At 46.8% G+C, this 27,654-nt stretch overlaps 2 protein-coding genes across 6 annotated transcripts; one reads left to right on the top strand and one right to left on the bottom strand.

Moving 5' to 3' along the window:
* epn2 (epsin 2) lies at positions 1 to 27,600 on the bottom strand. 5 transcript variants are annotated; one of them, XR_003671046.1, is made up of 12 exons: positions 27,403 to 27,600; positions 21,977 to 22,700; positions 21,023 to 21,177; positions 17,558 to 17,670; positions 17,348 to 17,452; positions 16,937 to 17,093; positions 16,133 to 16,285; positions 15,839 to 15,931; positions 14,202 to 14,441; positions 12,658 to 13,885; positions 8,667 to 8,671; positions 1 to 21 (listed from the first exon to the last, which is right to left on the bottom strand). XR_003671046.1 is itself a non-coding variant. In XM_028411264.1 (10 exons), exons 2-10 carry the CDS (start codon positions 22,402 to 22,404, stop codon positions 13,542 to 13,544), a joined length of 1,788 nt encoding a protein of 595 aa, XP_028267065.1. In that variant the 5' UTR covers positions 22,405 to 22,700; positions 27,403 to 27,600; the 3' UTR covers positions 10,906 to 13,541. The 5 variants fall into 5 exon arrangements, 3 of the variants coding, with proteins under 3 accessions (XP_028267065.1, XP_028267066.1, XP_028267067.1); XR_003671047.1 differs by lacking the exons at positions 1 to 21; positions 8,667 to 8,671 and adding an exon at positions 3,018 to 3,020; XM_028411264.1 differs by lacking the exons at positions 1 to 21; positions 8,667 to 8,671 and having other exon boundaries at positions 10,906 to 13,885.
* On the top strand, positions 8,782 to 10,832 carry b9d1 (B9 protein domain 1). The gene is made up of 7 exons (XM_028411328.1): positions 8,782 to 8,940; positions 9,052 to 9,120; positions 9,193 to 9,304; positions 9,422 to 9,518; positions 9,613 to 9,675; positions 10,462 to 10,529; positions 10,647 to 10,832. Exons 1-7 carry the CDS (start codon positions 8,878 to 8,880, stop codon positions 10,793 to 10,795), a joined length of 621 nt encoding a protein of 206 aa, XP_028267129.1. The 5' UTR covers positions 8,782 to 8,877; the 3' UTR covers positions 10,796 to 10,832.
* Positions 27,601 to 27,654: the final 54 nt, after the last annotated feature.

Raw genomic sequence — 27,654 nt, 5'->3', positions numbered from 1 at the left:
AGAAACACACACACACACACACTGTAGGTGTGTGCTGCAGTAGTCACTTTACTCAGTAATGAGTATTAATTCTCCTCTGAGGTCCTTTAAACCAGGCCTGAATTCTTTAGTCTGACAGCTGCTAATGGTATGACCCTCACTCACTCACTCACACACACACACACTGACTCTACACATAATGCAGAGTCAGACGACACATGTGGTCACGTTACACTCTCAGCAGTGTCGATATTTTCAGCTACAAAAAGAATCTGAAGGTTAAATGTGTATAATAAGGTTAAATAAGCTGAATATTGATAAAGTCATTTAGAAAGATCAATAAAGAACATTTATGTCAGGTTTAACTTGACTAAACACAATCTGTTTGTGTAAGTAGCGTCAGACTGGAAGCAGTGAAAGTGCATTATGGTTCTCCTGTTTAATTCAAGACGTGTCATCACTGTGCCGCACACACACACACACACACTCCTGACATCATCAATAAGATAAGTTCTGATTTTCTGGCCTCAGCTCCACTTAGGCTCTTCCTTTATGCCCATATTTGGAGTTTCACCTGCTTCCTTAGAGTTTAACTCCTGGATATCGTCAACACAAACACTGCAGTTACAACAAGCTGCTGAAGCAACAGCGTCCTCCATCTTTATGATGCTGCTAACAGTGTTAGCGGCTTCGTTTCGCCTTCCTCTGGCAGGATTGAACTTTTTATTCATGTTTGGATGACTGGCTCATAACAGCCTGGCTGCACTGCCAAGTTTATCCAAATCCGATCTGCACGCCGTCACTGCGCTCCCTCACTTATCATCATCACACGCGTTTAACAGCAGCAACACATCTGTAAACACAATTACAGCGAAACGAATGTGAAGCTGCTGGTGTCATGATGGAGGCCGTGCCTCCAGGCGGAGCATCAGGAGCACCGTCAGACCGCTCGTCGGCTGCTGTATGACTCCAGCTGCAGGCCTAAATGAAGAAGTTATGCATATTTCTCTAACTAGGCCACATGGGAGGAAGAGGAGGAGGAGGGGGGGGGGGCAGTAATGTGATTGTCAAGACATGCAGAATTCCCACTCTGCTGAGTGTGTGTGAAGCGAGAGATGAAACACAGAGGCTGTGTGTGAGAGTCGCCTTTAAAGGCCTCGAACATCCACATTCAGTCTGACCGTGCAGCTGGTGAACCACTGCAGAGCTGCCAGGAGGACCTCTTCTTCTTCTGCTGCTTTCATGTGCTCAGCTCTGTGGAAGCTACAGATACACACACACACACACACTGTCCTCTGAGCCAGGCGGTGTGTGTGTGTTTGTGTGTATGTGTGAAACCGTTAAGGATGTTTTCAGGTTGCACCGGAGTTCAAATGCTCGCAGAGAAGAAGAAGAAGAAGAAGAAGAGGAAGGAGGAGGAGGAGGGGATGGGGGTGATGTTGTTGCTATGCAACCAGACTGCACTGTTTGAGAGCCCTGCAATGCATGCACACACACACACACGTATGAACCCACGCACATGCAGAAAGTGTGGGAATCTGCAGAGACACAAACAAACTGCAGTCAGATGTTTGAGTCAGCCTGCCACAGTCTTCCTCACTCTCTCCGTGATCTACATGCATGTTAATGAGCAGCTTCCTGATTGGTCATCACAGACTGTGAAAGCTGTCAGTCAATCAGAGGACAACTTTCAAGTCTTTGTCCTCAAGTCCAAAGTCCTAAACAAGATGAATCAAGAATCAAGATGTTTCCTCAATCTGTCAGAGGAGAACACACACACACACACACACACACACACACACACACACACACACACACACACACACACACACACACACACACACACACGCACGCACACACACACACACACGAGACTCAGGACCGACCATGGAAACATGTCACTCATCAGCCATCAGGACATCATGTGCACAGAAATATGACACATCAGCTCCTCATTAAACGATGGTACGGACAGAAGGTCCTGGATAAATGTGCACCATTATCTTCGATAACAAAGTGCATTGTGGGTAATTCAGAGTCATAATTCTCATTTAATCTGTAACTTGCTGAGCAGAGCTGTCTGCCTTCATGTCATGTTTCTGGCTCTGCTCTCGGTCCATCCCAGGCACTGCTCACCCTCGTTCCCCCTCGCTCACCCCTGCTCACCCTTGTTCCCCCTCGCTCTCCCTCATTCTCGCTCACCCTCGCTCACCCCTGCTCACCCTCTTCCCCCTCCACCTCTTCAAAGCTCGGCTCTTCAGCAGCTCTGCAGCTGCTGAAATATAGATGGTGCTGCCTGTGGGACTCTGCTGCTCTGTACAAACACGCACACACACACACTATGATACAGCTGTATGCTGCCGGGCTCACAGGTTAACTAACAACCAGCTCACTAAGTCACATCCCACGCCTCTCTGTGTCCTCCTTTAGTACCACTGGACCAAAGGAAGCCGGCCAAAGAGGATCCGTAGCAAACAACAAAAACAGCCAACGTCTACTGACAACAACGCAAAATAAGCCTTCTTTATTCCAAAGGGATCCAAACGCAGACACAAGACCAACAAAAGGTGAGCATGACACCGAGGAGCACACAGGTGAAACAGGAAGTGCAAGAAACACTGACTGAAACCATGCAGCAGCTTTAAACTCTGCACACCACAACAACAACAGGCAGCTTTGTGGAGGAGGTGCTAAATGCTAACACTAGCATCCTCAGACCTACCATATTTACACACCACACACTGCATCAATGAAGAGGAGTAATGAGGTCTGTGTGTGGATCATCAAGAGCAACAGAAAAACACACGTCGTCTGAGTGACTTCTGTCAGCTCGCTGCCCTTTATCATCACATTTTCTGACACAAATTATTCAGTCGACACGTTTCAACACCTCGAAACGACAGTTTGACCTTTTCAGCTGAAACTTCGCGGCTCTGAATAAACTCAGACTGACAGATCGCTGCATAAACATGCACGATCCTCAGCAGCATCATCTTCACCTTATGAGGTCTGAAGCCAGCTAATGCTACGCTACAAACCAGCTTCAGCGCAGTCACATGACTACACTGCCCTGACCTCTTTAAGGCTTTGATGACATCATTTATAGTCCCACTTAGCCACCTGTTAGCATTTAGCCTGTTTTCACCACAGGTCAGTGGGCGTTGACTCCAGCTCGTGTTAGCCACAGACCTTTTTACAGACGTCTAACCAAAACCACACTGTGAGAACAGGAAGTGCTAACATGCTAACATTCAACACACACACACTGAGGGGCACAGGAAGTGCTAACATGCTAACACATGTCTGGGTCTCATGGTTCCATCCTGCTGCACGTTATGTTCAACAGAGCAGAAATTAGCCAAGAGTTGAAACAAAGCTTTGACTGTGAGGACAGTTAGCGAGCTAGCATACTAGCGTACTAGCTTTGAGCTAGTGTTGGTTCACATCAACGTTACTGCAACTTTGATTTGCCGTTCTGTTGAAGGGTTCCTGATGCACAGATGAGTGGAAGCGCTGCAGCTGAACATCTCTTCTGTACTTTTGTTTGAACTTTGCTCTCTGTCTTGAATCTTTCTCCCTCTGATCCATCTGATGGCTAAATGAAAGCGGAATCAGGAAACCGCCGGCACTTACTGCATCTATGGCTTCATAATGGAGCAGATAAGCTTACCGCTGAAATGCTTTTTGGGAAATGGGCCTGTGTAACTCCATTGTAACTGTGCTGTCTTGGAAGGGGCTCTCGGGGGAGGCCCGGCAGTCTGTCTCTCTCGTTTTCATCTCCCCTCCAGCCTTCCTTGTTCACTCACTTGTTCGAGCTCTTTCGCTCACTTCCCATCATCCCTTCTTTCATTATTGATCAGCTCAAAAACCTCTCAGAGCTGCCCGGAGTGTCTGTATCTGTATGTGAGTGTTTGTCTGTGTGTGTGTGTGTGTGTGTGACTTCGGGACCCACTTTGCTGCACTGACATCAGCAGTTGCCGGGCGTGTTCGTAACTACGTTGACCCTGTTGTCTGGGCGACGGCCATTATGTTGTCACAGAAAGCACTCAAGCTAATGGAGCAGCCATATTAATGATGATGCTCTATACCTCACACACACACACACATACAGATATGCATACATTACTAACAGGCTCTGATAAAAAATGGCTTCTTCGTTCCTCAGACGCCGGCCATAAATCGATGACACTCCTACCTGACCTACACACACACACACACACACACACACACACACACGCTCAGACGCTGTGTTTACCTGAGTCAATTCATCTATTGATTAAAGTTTTATTGAGACTCTCTGTAAGCAAAAAGATGCAGACATTTACCATTTTAATAGACACATACTGTACACACACACACACACACACACACACACATGAGAATGAAATCATTATCAGTCTTATCATGATTTTCTTCCTGTCAGGAACAGCTACCAGGGCTGAATGCTAAGGAGCTAACCGCTGACAGAAAGAGCAACCGTGTGTGTGTGTGTGTGTGTGTGTGTGTCCTAACAGAGCATTAGTCATCTGATCTCTGCGATATTGGAGTCAAAAGTCAGACATGTCAGTGAAAGAAAATATTACAGAGAGCTGGATGATGGACAAATAGATGCAGCTAGTCAGCAAGTAAAGTGTGTGTGTGTGTGTGTGTGTGTGTGTGTGTGTGTGTGTGTGTGTGTGTGTGTGTTTAACACAGTTCCAGGTAAGGCAGTTCTCTCATATGTTATCCATCTTCCTCAGTCCAAAGGTTAAGTGATGGCTGCATGTGTGAAAGTGTTAGCACTGTTAGCACTGTTAGCACCAAATACCAGACCAAACAGTCCGTTCACTGAGCAATCACTTCCTGTTTCTGTGTCACATGGTCCTCTCTGCTGCTTCAGTAACTAGCCAGCTAGCTAATTTAGCCTCTGAGAGCATGCTAAGTTCCACCACATGAATCAGGGTGACAGACAGCAGAAAGCTAATGTAACATCTAGATCAGTCCGGTTTGTGACATTATGTATCATGCTAGTGCAGCCGGACCCTGGACCCTGGACCCTGGGTGGGAGGTTTGTGTGCTGCAGTGGGCCACACAGTCGCCGCTGCTCCACAGGATGCTGGGAGGCTGACAGCAGCTCAGAGTCAACAACCAGAGCTGGGTAAACAAATGGCAGCATCAGAGATTTAATTGTGCGCATTAAACCAAAGTGATCCATAGAAACGCTGCCTGAGCGTGACAGGCTGGAACACAGACGAAGCTCTGCCTCGTCCTCTTCCTCAGCCAACAGCATCATGACTTATAAGTCCATCAGCGGGGAGCTCGGTCCACCAGGCTGACCTTAAAGACTCGCTCCACTGATGAATATCTGAATAACCTCCCCTCTGAGCTCCTCACATCCATCACACACACACACACACACCGTCTTCAGCTTCATCCTTTTTCCCTCCCTGTAACTTTCTCTTGTACCTCCCTGTTCCCTCCTCCTCTTCCTCCTCCTCCTCCTCCTCCTCCTCGCTGAAGGACAGTTAAGGTTACAGAGCTGGGTTCTTGCCTATGGGCAGAGCAGGCTGAGGTTTACGGGACGACCCTCTGTCTCTCTCTCTCTCTCACACACACACCCCCTTGGTGTGTGATGGCTGTTCTACCTTCACACATAATGAGCTGTTGTGGTTGGAGGCTGACAGCTCTGACCCACAGATGGGTTTCCTGTTTACAGACGCTGATACATGCTGATGAGTGGTGGTTTATGAAGGCACTTCCAGTGAAGCTTTTACTGTAAAAAGGGCTGTTACTGTCACTGTTCCTACTTCCATGATAATCAGCCTCAGTTCTGGATGCCGTTAGCTAGCAGCTAACAGCTAAATGGGGCAGATGTTGTCCAGATGTGTTGGCCTCACTTTTGGTGAGCTGTCATGTCGTCCATTTTTATACACAGTCTATGTTGTAGCCTGTTTATTTACCATGGATGGAAGACGATCTGCAGAGATGGTTTTTTTGGTTACCATGGTAACAGATCCACTCAATTCACAATGCACAAATTCAGACAACCACCGCATAGCTGACACAGGTCACGTCAGTCACCTTGAAACGCTCCAAATGAGCAAATTTCCAGGCGATTCCTTTGAGGTTAAACTGTTGATTTGTTTGTGACTGAAGGTCGTTACAGTGAACTGGCTGCAGCACAGCTGAACAGCCTGAGCAGCCCGAGCAGCCCGAGCAGCCTGAGCAGCCCGAACAGCCCGAGCAGCCCGAACAGCCTGAGCAGCCCGAACAGCCCGAACAGCCTGAGCAGCCCGAACAGCCTGAGCAGCCCGAGCAGCCTGAACAGCCTGAGCAGCCCGAACAGCCTGAGCAGCCCAAACAGCCTGAACAGCCTGAGCAGTCTGATTTTGGAGAGACTGGCTCCTCCGGGGAGCTGAGAGGACTCCAATCCTGAGACTTTCAGACGGAGGTTTAAAAATATGATGTGGAGTTTTGGTACCACTCCCAGAGGGAATACAAGATTTAAACTGGGCCAAAGGCGGACCACACACACACACACAGACTGTAACATTCAGAGTCCAGGTGAGGCAGACAGGATGGAAAGCTGTGCAGACAGTCTAGCAGCAACAGGAGCAGAGAGAGTTACAGGTGTCCACTCCAGAGCAGCTGCTGTGGAAATGATGCATGAAGCCCTGTTACAGTGAGAGGTTGTTTAGTGTTTATTGATCCCAGAGGGGACATTCTGAAACACTAATAAAAACTAATCACATAGAATAAAGGTGCCGGAGCTGGTGATTCTTAAAAGTTAGCAGCATGTCGTCCAGCTTTAAAATGAGCACGTGTCCTTTTGAAGAGACAGCAGCTACACCAGCGACGACTCTGAACGCTCCTCCATCTTTGGTTGCAGTCTATCCGTGGTGCACGGTGACAACGGTGACAACGGTGACAACGGTGGCACTGAGGCGAGGCGCTGGTTTATCAAAAACCCTCATGTCATATTTCAGTAAACACAGGAAGTGAAACATTCTGTCTGAGGTCTGTGGCTCTAGTGGCCTCATTTCTCCAGAATGATAAGTTTATGACTCCTAATAGATCCACAGCAGCTCCTATTTCTCCTCTTCCCCATCCTCCACAGCCTTCACTTATTTCTTCATTAATTATTCTCCATTTCTTCTGCTCTGTTTTCTCTCCCTGTCCGCTCACTCCTCGTCCTCCTCCTCTTATTTCTGTTTCCTCCTGCAGGTGAAGTCATCAGTCACAGTGAGATGCTAACCTCCATTACTGTGTATCACATCACACAAGTGTATGTGTACCCATTGAAAACAAGGTAAATATGACTCACTAATTACACTTGTCATGCTTAATGTGTGTGTGTGTGTGTGAGAAAGTGTGTGAAGTTTGCAGGTAAAAGTCGGAGGAAACGAGGTCAGATGACCCGTTTGGACCGTCCACAGTCTGCAGCAGCTTTAAATGGGCCGCCAGTCAGGAAGCCGTCCCACTCTAAATCAGGCTTCTGGCAGGAAAAAGGAGGCGATGGACATGGAACAAAAGGGGGTCAGAGAGAGACCAGAGGAGGGAAGGAGGGACAGGAGAGACGAAAGACATGTGGATGAAGAGGAGGACACAGAGGGGAGGAAGAGGAGGGCAGCAGGAAGGAGGAAGAGGAGGACAGAGAGAGGAGGAAGAGGAGGACACAGAGAGGAGGATGAGGAGGACACAGAGAGGAGGAAGAGGAGGACAGCAGGGAGGAAGAGGAGGGCAGCAGGGAGGAAGAGGAGGACAGCAGGGAGGAGGAAGAGGAGGGCAGCAGGGAGGAAGAGGAGGGCAGCAGGGAGGAAGAGGAGGACAGCAGGGAGGAGGAAGAGGAGGACAGAGAGAGAAGGAAGAGGAGGACACAGAGAGGAGGAAGAGGAGGACAGCAGGGAGGAAGAGGAGGGCAGCAGGGAGGAAGAGGAGGACAGCAGGGAGGAGGAAGAGGAGGACAGAGAGAGGAGGACAGCAGGGAGGAGGAAGAGGAGGACAGAGAGAGGAGGACAGCAGGGAGGAGGAAGAGGAGGACAGAGAGAGGAGGACAGCAGGGAGGGAGGTTCACTAACAAAGTATTATTGTTAACAGGAGTCACTTGAACGTGTCGAGGACTTTATCCGATGCTGAAAATGATGATGAGGAGGAGAAGGAGTGATGAAGGTCACAGACTGGAGCTGGCTGCAGGACCAGTCACAGCAATCAGAAACTAATTATCTGAACAAAGGCGCTGATAATTACAACAGCACAGAAAGAGTTTAAGGAGCACAGTCATGGCTGATGTGTTCAAAGGTCGACCTGCAGACTCAGGAATAAAGGTCTGTTCTGTATGAAGCCGCACGCTGACAGTGAACAGCTCACATCATGTGATTTAATGCTGTTTATGTCACACACAATATGATGAAGACAATAACAGAAAGATTAAAAAAACTACCTGGAGCTGGAGAGATCTGGAAATATTTTTTAAAATAATCTCCCAAAAAGTTTTTTTCCCCTCGAGGGGATAACATTAGTGGTAAATTAATTAGGCTACATTGCACATTGTTTTTTGTTAATGTAAAAACTTTTTAAATTGTCATCACTTTGGTCAAATTTCACAATAAATAATAATAAAGTATGAAAATAAATGCACATATTAGATACAAAGAATGATAATTAAAGTGCTGCTCGTGTAACTTAGGCCTGCTGTGTTGAATTAAAACAACAGCTGGCCGTTTTGTATGTTTGTTACTCTGCCGCCATCTTGTGGTTATTCGGATCATTTCAGCGCTCTCATTCAGTTTGGACCTCGTAGGGAGCCGTAGGGCGGAACAAGCGTCGCTGTGGCAACGGAGCAGGCTTGTGGAGGTGTAGCTAACTGATTAGCAGCACTTTCTGTCTGTATTAAAGTTTACTTTAGTTAAATTCGCCTTGATGGCGGCAGCTAACCCGTCCGTGTTCCTGCTCGCAGTGAACGGACAGATCGAAGGCGCGAACGTGAGTGGAGCTGCTGTGTGTGTGTTAGCCTAGCCTAGCAGCTCATTTCAGCTAACGTTAGCACACCGTGTATTTTGTCGGTGTAAACGTGATGTTTTTGTTGTGTTCCAGTTTCCAGAGTACGACAACCTGTACTGCAAATACTGCTTTGTGTACGGACACGACTGGGCTCCCACCACGGTGAGAAACGAGCTTTAATGCGGCTAAACATGACCAAAAACATGCGCTGACATGATGTGTGTGTCCGTGCAGGGGCTGGAGGAGGGCATCACCCAGATTACCTGTAAGAGCGGCCAGTCCTCACACAGGCTCGTGTGGAACTTCCCTCTGGAAACAACATTCAAGAGCACGAACCCGTCCGGATGTGAGACACACACACACACACACACAAACACACGCACAGGTGGTTTGATTGGATGGTGTAGAAATGGAATTGAAGACTTTTATTGTGGTGACTTCCTCCTTCCTGTTTCCTGTTCAGGGCCTCAGCTCGTGCTCAGTGTCTACGGTCCAGATGTGTTTGGTAATGATGTGGTCAGAGGATACGGAGCGACACACGTCCCCTTCACCCCCGGACAGTGTGTATCACCTCTACCTCTGTGTTATTAACCAGCACACATGTTTGTGCATTGTTCAACACAAAAACAATGTGTGTGTGTGTTTGTTCCTCAGACACACGCGGACCGTCCCCATGTTCGTCCCTGAGCCCACGTGGAGACTCCAGAAGTTCACAGGGTGAGACATGTTCACAGTGTGTTTGTTGTCCTCAGCGTGTAGAAGACACACGACAAAGAGTCCTCTAAACACCATGAACAGTAACATCTGCAGAAACAATCATTCATGCTTCTTGTAATCTGAGAATTTTTATAAGAGAAACCTAATCTGTAATCTGTAAAAATCTCGTGCACAAACATTCGCTGCATGTGTGCATGAAAAGCAGACTGGATGCAGAGACGTCTTTAAGAAGACAAGAGACATGTGAAGGTCCAGACTGCAGACAGAACTCTGCAGAACTACTGAAAACATTATTATTATATTTCTGAGTATAAAAAGTGCTGTTGGCTACATACACACACTTTTCCTTATTTTATTGTCATCTAGATTCACAGATTAGTTAATCTCAAACTTCACACTCAGGACTGCAGATTGACTGATCAGTTATTGGACTGTAGTGATGGTCTGTTTTTAAATATATTAAGATTAAATACACGGAGCTTTGTTTTCTTCCTTATTGTTACTAATAATAAAGCAGAATACAGATGCTCCTGCCCGATAATCCACCTCATAAACTTGAGTGTAGGTTGATGCAGATTATTCATAAATAAGTCTGTTTTTTTATCTTAGTTTAGTTGTGTATAAAGTCATGTGAAGGAAACTCGCAAAGTAAGAATTTACAATAAATTCCTTGAATCTTGAATAAATAAACAACCATCAGTCTAGTCAGGACTTTTAAACATCCCATCTGGCTGCAGGTGGCGCTGTTTCTTACTCATCCACTTCACTCTCTCCTTCCTCTGGCAGCTGGTTGTTGGGACGGCGGCCCGAGTACACGGACCCTAAAGTTGTGGCGCAGGGTGAAGGCAGAGAAGGTCAGTGGTGCTTTCATGTCTTCGTCCTTAAAGCTGGTGTCGTCCAGTGAGGCTGCAGACTGGCTGCAGTGACGTCACGCTGATCCTCTCTGAAGCCGTCTTTCCGTCTCGTTTCAGTGACGAGGGTTTGCTCTCAGGGCTTCGTCACCGTCTCCTTTCACATCGTGACCAAAGACATGAAGAAAATGGGCTACGACACGGGACCGCCTGCACCTGCACACACGCAGTCTGCCTCCACCATGTGGTCAACAGAGGAACAGCCGTAAAAATAACACTTGATGGAATTACTTATTTTTCCTCTTTCTGTGGACACTGTATGTTTTTTTTTACTTTTTTAAAATAAATGTGTAATTTAATAAAAAACAAACAAAGGAGCTGAAGTGATACACGTTTTTATTTTGAACCGTTGCAGCTACAGCCGTCCTCTCCCGCTGCGTCCGTTTGTTTAGATGCCGTTAAAATACCACAATGACTTTTTCCTACAAAAACCCATTACATAGAATAATAAGGTATACAGAAGAACAGTATGTTACAATAGTACAAATGATAAATTATATTATACAGTTATAATGCCAACAGGTTTGAGCACGATAAAAAAAAGCAGCCTGCTCCCAGAACTATGAGAAGGAAACGAGACAGAGAGAATAAAGGAGGCTGTTTATGCATATAAAGACCACTCAGCCCGTCAGGTCAGTTAGTCCTCTCCATAAAAGCAAAGTGATGAATACATGAACACACAGAGCTACACACACAGGCCACGTTTTCACTGCACCCGGCCACGCCGCTGCGGATCAGAAAGGGAGCTCCGTTGGTTCCCCACAGGAAAAGGCTCGCTGGAGTTTAAGAGTCAGGCCGCAGTGACAGAAAGGCCGTCGCATCGCTTCCAATGTTTGCATATATTGAGATTAAAAACATCTGCTGGTTACATCCATTCTCATAAAAACAAGCACCACCACCACCACCACCACCACCCTCAGCACGAAGCATCAACTCATTCACACGGGCGGAGCTGCCCCTCCGTTACGCCTGAGAGAGAAATGGAAGTGGAAACATCCACAGCCCTGCGGCGCAGCTGTCGTACCGCAGCAGACCACGGGGGGGCGCCAACCCACACCAAAAAAAGAAGGGAAAAAAAAACACTTCCACAGTAACAAGGCTGGCAGTTATATTACAGAACAGAGGGCGCAGCTGTTTCTCATCAGCCAACCGTAACACTTTCTGAACAAAACATGACAGCTGAAATTTAGGAAAAGACTTTTTGACAGATGTTATGACGGCGTGTTGGGGCCATACATTCTGAAAATAACAATACAGAGCCAAACAAAGTACCATGTCTGAAATCTACAGGGTACAACCTCACAAGACTGAAGGGAAAGAGATGATGTCTTAAATATTCAAACTCAAATTCATGAAGAGCTTTTTTAGGTTTAATCTCATTGATTATCCACACGTTTGTTTTTATGAATGTATATCGTTTCTCATACATTTGTGAACTTTTTCTCTTAACTTTATACTTGAATAAATGTGTCACTTTATCAGGTGTTTTCTGATAAATGTATGAGTCTTTTCTGAAGAACTTTTTAAATCAGTTTTTTAGACGAGTTTGTGACTCGTGTCAGAAATGTGTCAACTTGAAAGTTTTTTTGTTAATTGGCCCCAATATGCCGTCATACACATCAGATATCATCAGGAAATAAGGTGAAGTGAGAGCCTGCTGTTTACAGATCAGCGTGGCCTCCTCTGACATCACAGCTGCTGTGACTTTGGTAACAGTTGTGCTTCTAAGAGAAGAGAATCATGAAGCCTACCCATAGGCTGACAGGAGAGAGAGAGAGAGAGAGAGAGAAAAGATGACACGATGTTTAGCTAGTACACGGCTCCAAAACTCAGAAAGGCTCGGCTACGGATTTACATCTAAACAATAACAACAAAACAAAAGTCAACAACTGCTTGTTTACACGACTCGCTGCTGTTTGCTGTGGGATTCCCTGTGCTATCAATAGACTGATCCTCCAGTGTGTGTGTGTGAGTCCACTCTGTAATGACAGATTAGCCACTGTAAATCCAGTCCAACGCTGAGAGGCTGACATGCCATGCTTTCTTTGCATCCTCGTCGCCATAGAAACACACACACACGGTTTAATTAAGGCTGCTGCTGCACCTTCAGAAACTAAACGTGAGCAAATTCTAAGTCCAGAGAGAGAAACAGAAAAAGTTGCTCGTTAAAGTACACTTGGAAGCTAATCGTATCTCACACACACACCTCCCTCATCCCTTTGACCCTAGAAACAACTGTCCCATGATGCTTTGCTGCATCCATTTGTTCATATAGCAAAATACTGATGCCATCAGTCTCTAAACACACACTACTGTTAGCATCTGAGCAGTAACATGTGAGCACTGCCGCACACACACACAACGATAAGAATTCACTGTTAGTCCTGCTGAGGTCAAAGTTCACATGGAGGGTCAGAAAGTGAGGGGGGGAGTGACTGAGCGGTACCAAGAGTGTCGTCTTTTTAGCGGTGAGACCAACAGTCAGAAAATAATGTGCAAAATTTTTGCTTTGTACCACACGCACACACACACACAAACAGTATAAACACATCTGACCATCTCTCATTCGTACGCCAGTGTGTGTAAGTAAAACTCACTGGAATCGACACAGTGTAAAAGTACTGAGATGTGCGCGCACACATACACACAGACACACACCAGCTGACAGGGCTTATAAAAGATTAGCTCTACTGAGAAGATAAGATCCTGGCATTAGTACAGTCAGACTGTCACTCCACAGCAGCAGAGTGGGGACTGTAAACACCGCCGCCACTCTGAGAGTCTTCATGGTTGTCGGATCAGTATGGAACACACAGGACTAGGCAGCTCGTAGCACAGAGAGGAAGAAGAGAGGAGGAGGAGGAGGAGTGTGGGCTAAGGTGGTTATAGGTGGATAAATGGGATCGGGCGTCTTATTGTTCATTTTGAAGCTTCTCAAAGAGAGAGCACTTCCTTTCACAACAGGAAGGGGTTGGTGGGTCCGGCGGGTTGTGTTCCAGCCTGAGGGGGCATGCTCAAGAGCGGCTGGGGCATGGACATGGAGGCCGGAATCCCAGCACTCATTCCCACGCCGCCCATCCCACGGCCCATGGGGGCCATCCCTGCCAGGGGGACCATGGTGATGGGCTGAGCCGGCATGGAGGAGAGGGCCATGGGTTCCACTATCCCGCCGAAGCCGGCAGGCATCGGGCTGACGCGCATCTGGTTGAGGGTCGGAGGGGCGGGCTGGGTAACCTGGAAGGGGTTGGCTGGAGCTGGAGCTGGAGCTGGAGCTGGAGCTGGAGCTGGAGCGGAGCCACCTGAACGGAGACAAGCGAGGAAATCATGGTTCAGAGACTTATATCTGTGATACACCCCTAAACCCAGCAGGCCTGTTCAGGCATCCGCTAACTGTACAAACTGTGTTTACTTTAACATTAGAAAAACCCTCTGAACCCAAAAGCCTGAAAACGAGTTTCAAAATTACATCAAACACCACAGCTCAAATCGAAAAATAGAAACATTCTTCACGCTCCTCTCCCATGATCCGTGAATGCATCATGTTCGGTTGTACTGTACCTAACCTATTCATTTGTATTATGCTAAAACATTTCAGTTGAGATTTGATTTTCTTACCTCCTCCTGAAGCCAAGAACGGGTTAACGACGGGCGCCGGCTGAGCTGGTTTGGTCACCAGAGAGTCAAGGTTGACGAGGGCAGCATTGGGACCCAGGAAGGACTCCGGAGTCTTCCTGGTCGGGTTTGTGGAGGCAGAAGAGGATGATGTGGAGGTGGGCAGCGGGTCAAAGAGGTCCAGGCTACTGCTGCTCACCAGACTGACCTGGGAGGGGACAGAGGAAGCTATGCCGCCATCACCTGGACCATGAGGAGGAAGAGGAAGAGGAGCACTTAAATTAGAAACCAAACATTTCAACATCTAGTTGCTTTGTGGTATTTTTGTTTTCTGCCGTCCACTCCTTCCTCTCTGAAGGTCATGCACACACACACACTGAGCCTGTCTCTGCACATTAACATTCATGGTAAAATAAACCTGGGATGATTCAATAAAACGAGAAGCTTCTTTTATGAGAGCAGCTCAGAGGCAGACAGGCTGGCTGTTCGTTAAAGCCGCAGTGGAGACATTCATTAATGTATCCACACACACACACACACACACACACAAACACAGAGAGAGCTGGGATACAGCAGAGATAGAGAAGAGTCATGATAAGATCAGACAGCCCCACTGTGCATCAACGCTTCATAAATCCTGCAGAGTTTAACCACAGTCTGCAGACAGTTGTTTCTTTGCCTTCGCTGCCATCAGTCCTTCTTACCGTGACTGCAGCAGTATTTCACTCAGAGCTAAAGTCTGACACCAGTGTCAACCTCCCACACAAACAAACACTCAGACCCGGACACACACTGGAGCCCTCAAAGCATATTCGTGCATGGATGGATCACGAGCACCTGGTATCAATAGGTACACAGAAAATCTATTCGACTGATCAGTTTGTTTTTGGATGTGTAGCTGAAACCACTGATCCTGAGTATGAACCATGGCAGAACACAGAACACAGGATGAGTCCTAAAACCAGAAACTGTAGAAGAGGTCAGGGCGGTGAGGTTCACCGCCCTGACCTCTTCTACAGTGGTCAGGGCGGTGAACCTGGTGGTGCTGAGGTTGTAGTCATGTGACCATGCTGTAGCTGCTTTATAGCGTAGCATTAGCTTTTAGCTTCTGGTGATCATATTTAGGCTTCAGACATCATAAAGTAGTGTTCATTAGTGAAGATGATCCTGCTGAACTACACCTGTGAGGATCATTAACCTTATTGATTTACTGCAGTTGGCCGTTTGCAGAGGAACCACATGAGAGGCGAACTCCCCTGGAGCCCTGTATTCACCTCCAGGTGTTTGAGCAACAACGCAACAGAGCTGCAGATGGCTGCAAGTCTGCATGGTGGTACGTCTGGATGATTCCAGGCAGTGCAAATGTAATTTAGACGTTCATCACAGCAGATGTGAGAGGGGCTCCATAACCCGGACGCTAAGAGCATTACACACACACACACAGTAAGAACTGCACCAGATTCCACCACAGTGATACGAGACCAGACCTGAGCAGTCACAGCATAAAGTCCTCTGTGTCTGCTCAGGTGTGGTGACATACAAAGACAGGACATGTGTGTGTCTGTGTGCAGACCGGCATCATTTCAGACACAAACAACACAGACTCCGAGGCATTAGAGAGACAAAGACAGGGTGAGTACCAGTAGGGACAGAGGAGGAAGAGCGCAGGCTGTCAAACTCTGAGAAGTCTTCTTTGGACGTACCGTTGGACGCACTGAACGGGTCAAAGCTACCTGCAAGGAGACAATGGACACACACACACGCACACACAGCAATACACAGAGACATGGACAAATGGAAACACACACACAGCACACAGAGGAGTGAGCATGGATAATTTGACCAGGAGACAAATGAAAACAATAAACAGCTGGAAGCATGCAGATGGAGATGAACCCGTGTCATCCTAAAACTCCAAGTCTGTGCTCCATCACCTGTGATGGAGGTCTTGGGGCGGGCAGCTGCAGAGCCCCACGGGTCGGAGGCAGGAGTGGAGTTTGGTGCCCAGGGATCGGTGCTCTTCAACGGAGGGACAGAAGGAGACGCACCCCACGGGTCTACAGGAGCAGCCGGCTTCGGGGCAGAGCCTGAGGGGAGCGGAGGGAGAAGAGGGAGAGGAGCGGAAAACGTAAATGTGAAGAAAGATGTAGGCTCTAATTTAATGTGTACACCACCCCCTCTGTACTGTCTCAGTAACTTTATGGAAACAACACAATTATGGCAACAAGTGTATGTGTGTGCAGAGTAGCACAGTTCGAATGATTGATTTTACAAATGTGTAAATAAACTGGAATCTGGATACACTCCCACCGGCGGATAGAGAGCTCCTGTTGTCACTGCTGCTCATGACATGCTAGAGACTGCACTCCACTGGCTAAGCTAAGCTACGCTAACGGTAGCACCAGCATTTGTCTAGGATGGGTTCAAACGCAGCACTTTCATTGGCCAAAAGCTTTTTATTTTACTTACACAGACTGCTGTGAGATGCAACAACAGGGGTACCTAAAGAGCAGTGAACCCTTTTTTTCACACTCTTTTTTTCCCTTCAGAATAATTTCCTCTAACGTCCCCCCTTCACCTCAGAGCAGTAATGCTGCAGGACCAGCAGAGCAGCATTCCTATTTAACAAAGACTTACAGTGCTACAAGCTGCAGGTGAAGAGCAGGGATGCTTCTCACACACACACACACACACTGAGTCTAGTAGATGGTGATGTGAATGTGAATATATATGTGTACCATAAGGCTGCCATGGGTCTGCTGATGCAGCAGCAGCTCCAGCCCCAGCCCCAGCTCCTGCTCCAGCACGAGCCCCAGCAGCAGCTCCAGCTCCCCAGGGGTCAGCACTGGCACTGGGCTCTGGAACATCCATCAAATCCATCAAAGATGACTGAGGCTACAAAACGACAGGAAGAGAAACAAAATGAGGATGATGATGCAGACAGAGGAAGAGGAAAAATGTAGGACAGACGGTAGCATCACTGCGTCATCACGTATTGACAAAAACATGAGCACTTTGCTGTGTGCCCTCAGCCAGAATAATGAGACTTAAAGAGTGCAGAGGGAGCAGAGGGAGCGATCAGGAGAGACAAGATGGAGAATAATGGAACGACTGAGTCATGGCAGCCTCCACGTTTGTGTGCGCTGTACCTCTTTCTTCTTCTTGGCCAGTTTTGCCGAGCCGGGACCTTCTTTCTTACTTTCCTCCAAGGCCATCTGTAGTCGCAGGTCATCCCCACGGCGTAAGCGCTCCTCCTAAACACACACGCTTCGTTAGCATGAGCGCCACGTGTGTGTATGTTTCGATCAAACACTCTGGAAAAGGCACGAGCGTTCGCTCCGCCATGTTGGCACATGTACCTGCTCTGCAGCTTCTCTGCTCATGGCCAGTGCCAGCTGCAGCTGCAGCTCCTCCTCCCCGCTGGTCTGAGGTCTGGCCTGCTCCAGCTCCGAGCCCAGGTTTGGAGATGTGGCTGTGACAGACACACAAGAAGAAGCCATCACACACCTCATATACACGATGTCACTGTATCAAACCTCTAAAGTATAAATAGCCCCATTTTAATTATACCAGTGTGCAAGCCTTCAGTGAGCCTGCCAGGGATGCCGGGTCCATTCAGGCTTATTGGATTAGGTCAGGCCATGTGGCAGCACCAAAACACAGATGCACTGCACATGGCAAAACATTTGGCAAAGAAGAAGCTTGCTCGGCTTCACTTTAATGCTTCCGATTGTCTTCTTTTAAAGGGTGAGTAACTTTGTTGTTTCCACGGTAACCACTACATCATCATGTTTCTACTCCATCTTTTCTGTGTGAATGTTGTGGGTGTGCAATTATACAGTGAACCCCATATTTTCTGCTTTATTTCTCTGCCTGGTGATTCATATGAAAAGATGTTTTATCCGTAATGAACAATATAAAAAAAGAATTCTGCCCACCTCCTTTTTTTCCCTCTGTCCAACACACACACACACACACAACATCGTGATCAAATAAGATTATTCTGAATGCCACTGGCACCACAAAAGCCAAAAATAACAGTGACACAAATATGACGCAGAGAAAGACTGATGGGTAGTTTCACTATTTGACATGACTGAAACTTCACGCTTTGACTAACATCCTTCTGCTCAGTAATTTATCAGTGATCTGCAGGTTTTCTATCATCATACAACAAAATCGGCCGCAATAATATTTCCATTATGAGAAAATGTTACATATTTCCTGGAAGCCTGGAGGTGATTTAGGGAAGCTGCTGCTGCTGTTTATCAAATGCCCCAATAAATAAAAATATAACCGTAAATGATCCTTCACACGGATCACTGCCATGGTGGAACAAGATGTGAAGTGTGCAGAGCAGAGTTAAAGAGGTGAGGTCGAACTGCCGCTGGTCTGCCTTCATGTTTAGCCAGCAATAGTTAAATAATATATGAATGTATGGATTGGACAGCATGATACAAACCAGCTAACTAAATAAACCATCTCAGCAGGAGGAGCTGAGGAGTACTTTCAGTGTTTAGTCGGGTCCGTGTTCCATCCTTTAACATGGAGGAGGTGGATTTATGGTGTATACTGCAGCCAGCCACCAGGGGGTGATCCAGATGTTTTGGCTCACGTTGGTGCAGCAGGCACAGCGTCCATCTTTATACAGTTTCTGGTTCAGGGCTCTAAATGGGCTGTACCATCTGCCTCATGTCTTTACATGTGGTTCTGGCTCACCAAAGACCTAGTAGACGCCTCACTGAGGACATTGTGTGGTCAATAAGAATGTAAACATCTCATGTCTAAAACTTTCCCACGTTACCATCTGTCTAGATTGGCATCTTTAAATACGGCACATCTCCTGCCTCACTAGGGATAAAGGTGAGTTTTTTTAGCTGCTAGAACATCAGCTGCATGTCAGCTTTAAATAGACCGTGGTCCCAGCTGTACGACACGGGGACACACTGCCCAGGACGCAAAGAGGTCAGTGGTAAAGTTCGGGCTGATTTCAGAGCAGATCTGACCTTACTGAGCCCCTTAAACTCCATTAATAATTATAAACACCAACACTAACACGTTCCAAGCATGCAGCACCTCAACGCATCACAGTCTAATATCCGAAAGATTGTTTTCTTAAAGCCCTCTTTAAAGGTTTAAATAAACTGCAGGCCACAACGTTCTGTCCCTAAACTGGCACAAAATAACAAACTCTGAGTGGTAGTGAGTCAGGGAGACAAATAAATAAAACCCACAGCCAACTACAACACACCACTCCACTGTGGGAATCAACCTTATATGGAGAATCCCAGTTTTTGGGCATTCTTCAGTCAAAGCTTCATCATTCTTCTACCAGCAGCTGTTTGGATCTTAATTCTTGCTAATGTGTGGACGAACAGCTGAACAAAACATTTGAAGACTGAGTGATGACCAACCAGGAAATGATGGTTCACCCTTCACCCACAGCCTTTTCTGTCTGATGTCCTTTAACCTCTCTGTTCTATAACTATGAAAAAGGCTCCATGAGCACTGTGCAATTTGGGCTCTGAATATGAAAGGAAAGGGTTTAGTGAACATTAACAGACATCAGTAGTAGATGAACAGGATAAAAATAAAGAATTAAGCAGCAGAAATGCCACAAACAGGCTGCTCAGGAACAGACCGTGAGGATGGAGGATACAACAAAGATCTGTTGTGTTTACAGTTTGCCGTTTGACCTGGACCACACTGCCTCAAACATGTCAAATCAATTCTAAGACTTCACTGAAATTGGACGTTTTCAGTGAAATGAAATGCTAACTTTGACCTAGAAACAATGGTTGTCTGGTTAACCTCAGGGGAATTCACCGTCTAAGAATACATTTCGGGTCTTTCTCACACAAACACGCACGCTTAATAACATGTGTGTGATCATAATCTCTTAACATGTGAATCTTAGATCAGAAGCCATGTCTGCAATGGACTGAAACATGTTTAGACCTGGGGATGAGCTCAGATCAGATGTTTTTAGATTCTTTGAAGACTGATGGCTAGCTCAGCACCTACAGTCACACTTCCACTAACATTCACTCACACCCTGTCGGGACAACAATACGTGGAAGGCTGGACTGGAATCCCAAAAATCCTCCTTGGCAACTCCCACAGCGGTGGCCCAGGCTGTGAGGCTACTGGCCGGCCTTTCTGTCAGTTTTCTCCAGTGATGACTCAGCTGCTGGAACTTCCGCCTCTGAGACACACGTTCAAACGTACAGGCAAGGCAAAAAAGAGGAGCACACACACAGATATCCTGCAGCGTATAAAGGATGGGGAGGCTAGGGTGTGAAAGGAAAAGAGGTCAAAGCTCACTCTTTCATTGGGGTTTCACTATTCTTCCCCACACTGTGTTAGCCCACTTCCTGACTGCTTCTTTTCAACTCGAGCCCCCCCCCTCACTGCACCAGTGCTTCCAGTTCAGAAACCCAGCAAGCAATCATCACCAAAAAAATACCAGGCAGCCTGTGTCAAACTCATCACTTTCCTACAGAACAGTGTGTGTGTGTGTCACCAAGTTCTAAAACAGTGAGGTGCTCTCCATCTTCACTGCTACACTGTCTGTCACTGAGTCTCACTGAAAGGATGGGCAGATTCCTGTCATGTGAATTAATGGTACGAGGGGGGCTCTCCTTCTGTGTGTGTGTGGGAGACAGAGCGCTGTGGAATGCAGCCCAACTGCAGACAGAGCAGGGGGAGGGGCAGTTTTCAGGATGTAGGCCACAAGTTACATCAACTGGGAAACAAAAACACGTTAGGCCCAAACATATGAAACGAGCCGTGTGTGTGTGTGTGTTCTCTTAATGAATACTCACAGCCATGGTAGGAGGCGGGCGAGCCCTCTGACCTGCCATACTCTTCACTGTAGGAAGTGGAGAGGTTGGGTTGAGATGATCCTCGACCGAAACCCATGTGACTGCTGCCCGTGGACACCTGAGCCATGCGCTCTTTGGTCTTCAAGGCCTGAGACCTAGCAGGACACACAAGTATATAATCTAATCAATCACCCTGAAAACGATTAAGAAACACAAAAGAAACAGAAGAGTCATTCGTTTCAATTAAACTCGTTGGATGACACCGTCTCTTCTGCTTTTTCTGTGATGTTTCAAATATTGTCAGACTCTTATTTTCTTTAATGCTGATCATAACCATGTGATTTATGGTCATTTCTAAGCAAATGTTTGAGACACATGACCAAATATTTTAGCATACAAAGATGTGATGCAGAAGAATTTGTGACATGCCAGAAGTTAAAGTCGGCTGACTGCACAGTGGGAGCTGAGCTGCAGGCCGAATTGGTGACGACGTGACCGTCATCTGTCAAATCTGATGTGTGTTTAAAAAAAAGAAACAAAGTTCAGAATCGTTCAAACTGTCCCAAACAGGACTCATTACATCAGCCCCGAAGAATGACAGAGCAGCAATCAATGCTGAGTGTGTAGAATCAACACGGGTGCTGATCCATGACAAACAAGCAGAAGCCTGAAGAAGAAGTAAAAGATGCAGATCAACTACTGAGGATGTAAGACTTTGTGGGGTTATTACTGATCTAGTTTAGAGATGTTAATTGCATTGGTTTGACAAGCAGTGAAACACTAATCAGCATTAGTGCTTGGTGGAGGATGTGGTGCAGAGGTCTGAGACCGTTCAGGCCTGGTGACCTCAAAAGTTTCCGACGGCAGCGCGCAGAAACAGCAGAATGTCACAGAATTAGCACAGCCAGGTACAGAGTACTAAACTTCTGCACAGAACTGTGCCACATCTCTCACCTCTCTCCTTTCAGGCGGTCCTCGTCTTTGAGCAGGATCACCAGCTGCTTGCTCTTCTCCCTGACGTTAATGCCCTGGTCTTTGCCATCTCTGTCGATGTACTGGAAGTCCTTCAGGGTCTGGATGGCAAAGATGTTCTCTTTGCACTGCAGGGCCACCCTCTCCGAGCCCGTCTTGATCAGGTAGTCGAGCAGGGTGAGCGCCTTGTATACGTGGCGCCAGTTCTTGCCGTGGTCGTTGAGCCGTTTCCAGATCATGTTCATGATTTCGCTAAAGGCCACCACGTTGTAGGTAAGGTCGGCTATCTCGGACATAAGCGAGGACGAAGGGCCCCAGGGGTCATTGGATGTGGCCTCTCTGACTTTCTTCTCCGCTTCGGAGTAGTTATTGACCATGTTTTTCATCTGCCGGCGAATGGTGCTTGGCATGGTGGCGATGAGGATGATACACACAGAAAGAAATAAAATACACACTCTCACACAGGAGAAGAGACTCTGGTAGTGTTTTAGGCTAACACACACACACACACACACACAGACAGATGTGTGTAAGCTTGTGTTATCTGTCCGTGTGTCGGTGTCCTTTCTCACGGCACAGCAGTGTAAAAGGTTTGTTTATGAGGCTTCTCCAGGCCAGTGCAGAGTTCCTGAGTCCTCCAGAGCAGCGTCTGTTAAAACCATCTCCACACGCAGAGCGCAGGCTGCACACACGACAGCGCCATCACCTGTGACAAACAGACAAACAACAGGTCAGTGCAGGGAAGAAAAAGTCATCAGGAGGGAGGAAGGAACTCACAAAAAAATCAACCTCTTTCTAAAGGAAAGAACTCACTGAAGAAACACTTTGAACATCTGCTGATGTCACGCGTTAATCTAAACGTCTTTCAGTGCGGTGTCAGTGTAATCCCATTGTCTGCAGCTCAACAAATAGACCGGGCTGATTTGTATTTATAGAAGCAGCTGTAGCACCTTCCTTTTTGAAACTTGACAAACAACATGTTTCATAGTTTCACACTTAGATAAGCAATTTCCATGCCTGCCTCCCTCATATTATAACAGACCCGGGGTGTGCTGTGTGACCAAGAAGTGTGTTTTGTTTCCACTTTTATAATCTGCACTAGAGTTTACAATAACTTGACACAATGGCACATTACAGGGTGTTGAAAGTGAATAATGACAGGACAGCCAGGCCTGTGGGGCTTTTCAGGTGAAAAATAAAATGCAAAAGTCAAATTTTTTAGTGTAATATTAAGAGAACTTGCTCACCTCCATTCTTCAACAACGTGCATCATATTGCCAGGTACCTATATTATATAGGTATGCAGATACTGCCACATTTGACACAGAGGCAGCACTAGTACTAATACAAACATCAACCCTTAGGTTGCCTGATTCTACAGAACAACAAACAAAGCTAGCGTATTGACGCATGCATATGCCAGCATTATGTCATCAGAGGTGTGCTGCTGCATCAACTGTCTCGTGTGGCATGTTTAGGCGTGCCCAAAGCAACAAAACATCCCACCAATCTACATCCATACCAGTTTTCTAACACTTTGCCCCATCAGAAATCATTTGCTTTGACCTCAACAGTCGTAAGCTGTGCAGCAGGAATAAAAAGATGTGAAACATGGCAGCAGCTGCTGCAGCTAGAAGATCAGCCTTACAAGCTGGGATGAGAAGCACTTATTTTTCACTAAAGGCCATGAAATGTTCCTGTTGTCCTCCTGTGAGTGCACAGCAAGTCCCTGTGAACATGAGCAGGATAAGCTTCCTAAAGAAAAGTCTCAAAGTCAACATTAGCTAACTTTAGCTATGCTTAATTTAAAGTTCAATTTGTGGTGAACTGAAGCCTGACTCATTTTTCAAATGGTAACACATTTTATCTGTGCTCCTTCTCTGCATATTAACAGTGTGTTTCCACACTGCCTGCTGGGGGGTGGCAGGGGAGATGAAGCATTTCCAGTCTGATGATGACTGTGTGAGTGAGTGACGACACCCTGTCCTTGTTTCTAAAAGATCAGCATCACTTCCTGACTGACACACACACAGAGGCGGGTGGAGACTCACATCTGCGTTACATACACAGCAATGTTGCGGGTTCTTAAAAACAATTACACACTGCAAACGAATCTTATTCTTGTCTATAATAAGCAGATGTTAAGCAGCGCTCACAGCTCCTCTGCATACCTACGATGACTTGTCCCATTCAGTAACCTGATCTGTGCAGCGAGCGTGTGCCGACAGGCCTCACAACCAGGTGCTTTCACCAATGGGAGAGTGTCCCGACTGATTAGTTATCAATGCAAAACTGTCTAAGAAAATGCAACAATTCAATTTCCACAGCACAGCAGTAAGTGGATGTGTACGTCAACACTCGAGTGTTTGTTGAGTTCAGGAGCTTCCTGCCTCCCGATGCCATGGACAGACAGCTGGAGGGGACGGGGGTGAGGAAATGAGGAGCTTCGGCAGGGGGATAAGAAAACAACTTGGCACATCCCATAAATTCACTTAGTGCCAGTGAAACGTGATTCCTGTGGACCATGCCCCCCCACCCCTCTCCAAACCGTTCCCTCCTCACCCTCCTCCTCCTCACCCTGCATCCCAATGAATACTAGCTCAGACCTAATGACACATCTGCTGCTATAATCACCTATTCACCCATAGCAGACAGCAGGAAGAGAGGAGAGCCTGTCTTGTCCGTCTCACCCTCCTGCGCCCCCTTCACATCCCGGAACAACCCCCACCAGCAGACACCCCCCTCCTCCTCATCCTCCCCCGACCTGCCTTCGCTCGGTCCTTCTGTGCTCAGTTCACCCAGCAGAGACGGCACACAGCGTCTGTGTGTGCAGAGATACATATTCATGTGTCAGGGCAGGTTAATTATGAGCCAATGACTGAGCCTGTCATCATTCTTGTCAAACGGCCAGTGTGTTGTGTAGAATAGAAGAAATCAGGCGGTCCAGGGGCAGATTTGTCTGCGTATTGATATATTTTTTTACACCCGTCCCTTTGTAGCAATACTCTCTTTATAATGCATCACAGTCTGTCCTGAATGACAGCAAGATGTCCAAGTTATATAAAAAAGATGGGAAGCTGACAAATCAGTGATACAAGGACACAGCGGAGGTTAAACAGTTTGAGCTAATGATCACTCAGCTGTGTTGAATACTTGATTTTGATTGGCCAAATGTGGCTAATCTGTTATTTCTATACAACAAACTGTTGCTAAGGACCAAGATCAATATTTAGAGTGAGACTGAGCTAAAAAAATTCATGCAGTGAGCAGGATAACATGCATTGATCACTACAGTGATATTAACCCCTTCAGGATTAGCCAGAGACATTACTCATCGCATTTCCTGGATGTCTGATGTAGAAAGTCTTTTATCAAAAAATAACATGCGATATAAGTTACAATGATCACATTTACAAATCACAATGTGTGTTTTTTCCCTGTCAGTACCTCTGTATCTGTCTATAGGAAAGAATATAATAATATAATAAGATAATCCCTGAGTCACTGTCCCTGTGTCACAGTGCATGGACAGACTCCGTTAGTGAGAACACGGCAGGCTCTGAGCATCCAGAAACTCAGCGGCTGACACCAAACAGCCTGCTCACATTCCAGTTTTCCTTCTAGATCCCAAAGATCTGTGAACTGTGAAGATCTTTGCACTATGCCCACCATGCAGCACATCCTGGTGCATGTGGACACTGCAATAACAGCTGTGCAAGCAGGACGACTCCACTTTCTGTCAATATTGCACACAGAAGAATTTATGGCTCTATTTGACCATCAACAGTGGATGGATCAACAGCCACATAAAGAGTCGTTTCCCTTTAAACTGCACACACACAAGTTAGTGCTGAGCTGGCAGCGAGCTACAAAGTTTTCTGAGTGTGTGTGTGTGTGTGGCTATGTAAACTGTGATTAGCGTTAAGGAGAGCGCTGAGAACAGGTCCGCCTTGTCACACAGAAACAGTAAAGCTGATCTGGAGATAGAGGTATTGCACAACCAGGCGCCTGTGTGAGAGTGTGACAGGAGTCCTGCAGCCACATCCTTCTTTTCAGCGCAGCATACAGCAGGAAATAATCCTCCGCTGCTCAGAGAACCCGGGATTAACTTCTAACAGTCTCCAAGACAGTCAAACCGCAAACACTTCTTCCAAAAGAGGTGGCTGGGAGTCTGAGCACCGACCCTGAGCTACCCTCTGATCAGCGCATCATCACCCCGCCTATTGTCTCCTCTCTGCCGGCAGAGAAAGAGAGACAAAGCCGAGTCAGGACCGGGAGGAGGACAGTGATGATGCATCTGTCACCCACTGTGACTGACTGATCGCCCTGACAATAGACAAAGCCCTGCCCCTCTCCCTCTCTCTGGCCACGTTAACGTGGCTCCAGTGGAACTCCGTGGGGGAAACCAGCAGCATCTTTAACAGTTAGACCGACCCTGACCCTGCGAGTTATCTTCTAACATTTATCAGCCCATCCGGCAGGCAGACAGCGCCCTCACCGTGAACAATCACCCCAAAAAACACCAAGAAGTGGGTGAAGTTTGGCTTTGCTGACTCACTGTGGTTTGCTCTACTTCAACCATCATTTGAACAAAAAATACGGAACAGCTGTGCAGAAACATACAAACCCCGTTTAAATGAGAAAAATCACGGCGCCTCTCTGCCCTGATGTGATTGATAGTTAGCACAAAAGCTAAAGTAGCTTTAGCTTATGAGCTCGGTAAACTGCCTCGGTGAGGTTTCCGGTAAATTACCGGTTTGGGTTTCGAAATAATGATGGATGGAAGTTCATGTGGCGTCATTATAACACATCAGACGGAATAACTACCGCACAGGCTACTTAGCGCTGCCGCTAAGTTAACTGCAAACTTGCGGCAAGTAGTTGCAGTTAGCTAGCAAAATAAGCTAACTTGCTTGCGTTGACTAAGTTAACAGGTTAACTCGGCTCACCAGAAAAGTGTAAAAACCAGCACACGTTAGGTTTATCACACAACTTGGACTCTCAGTTCTGTAAACAGCCAATATTTGAGCTAAAACAGCTAACAGGTCTAATTCTGTGATCCAAACTTAGCTTTTAAAAAGTTAGGTCAAAGCTAGCTGAGATGAGCACTCCTTCCTCCCGTAGTTTGGCTAAAAACACAACTGTTGATCACTTACTGTAACATTAATAACTAAACGTACCGTTTATTGTAGTCAAGTTGAGTCCTATGGTTAAATACACAACAATTTCCGTCTGCTCCCGAGCAGTATTTTTCATGTTAAGGTAGCATGCTAAGCTAGTTAGCAACCCTATATGCTAGCAGCCAAGACGGGTGCTCGGTGGAGACATCACCACAGCAAACTGGATTACAGGACACCCTGGAAAAACAAAACAACCCGACTGTCTGTGGAAGCGGGACGGTAACTCACCGTAATGTTAGTGGGTAAGGTCAGCTTCTACCGTCGCTCCGGGGATCCACAGCCTTAAAAGAGTTCGGCAAATTCCAGGGGAAATAATCGAGATAGATGTGACTTATTCCGGCGTTCAAGGAGCTTGTTGCGCCTCCGCCTAGCTATGCGCTGCTAATGCTAAACCAGCTAAAGCCAGGACTATCCCCTCCTCCTCCTCCACCACCACCTCCACCTCCTTCTCCTCCTCCAGAACATGGCGGGCGGGAATCG

This window comes from Parambassis ranga, chromosome 8 (genome assembly GCF_900634625.1).
Source record: "Parambassis ranga chromosome 8, fParRan2.1, whole genome shotgun sequence".
NCBI classification, from domain to species: Eukaryota; Metazoa; Chordata; class Actinopteri; family Ambassidae; genus Parambassis; species Parambassis ranga.
The sequence above is the reverse complement of the archived record's forward strand: the minus strand, read 5'-3'. Positions and strand labels throughout refer to the sequence as shown.

Bases quoted from the DNA above. Each gene is read 5' to 3' on its own strand.
- b9d1 (XM_028411328.1), top strand. From the start codon at position 8,878: ATGGCGGCAGCTAACCCGTCCGTGTTCCTGCTCGCAGTGAACGGACAG. The intron at 9,519-9,612 runs GTGTGTATCACC...TTTGTTCCTCAG, and splicing joins GTCCCCTTCACCCCCGGACA to ACACACGCGGACCGTCCCCA. The intron at 10,530-10,646 runs GTCAGTGGTGCT...GTCTCGTTTCAG, and splicing joins GCAGGGTGAAGGCAGAGAAG to TGACGAGGGTTTGCTCTCAG.
- epn2 (XM_028411264.1), bottom strand. From the start codon at position 22,404: ATGCCAAGCACCATTCGCCGGCAGATGAAAAACATGGTCAATAACTAC. The intron at 17,671-21,022 runs GTGAGTATTCAT...TGTCTGTCACAG, and splicing joins GCCCGCCTCCTACCATGGCT to CCACATCTCCAAACCTGGGC. The intron at 17,094-17,347 runs GTACAGCGCACA...GTCGTTTTGTAG, and splicing joins TGGCCAAGAAGAAGAAAGAG to CCTCAGTCATCTTTGATGGA.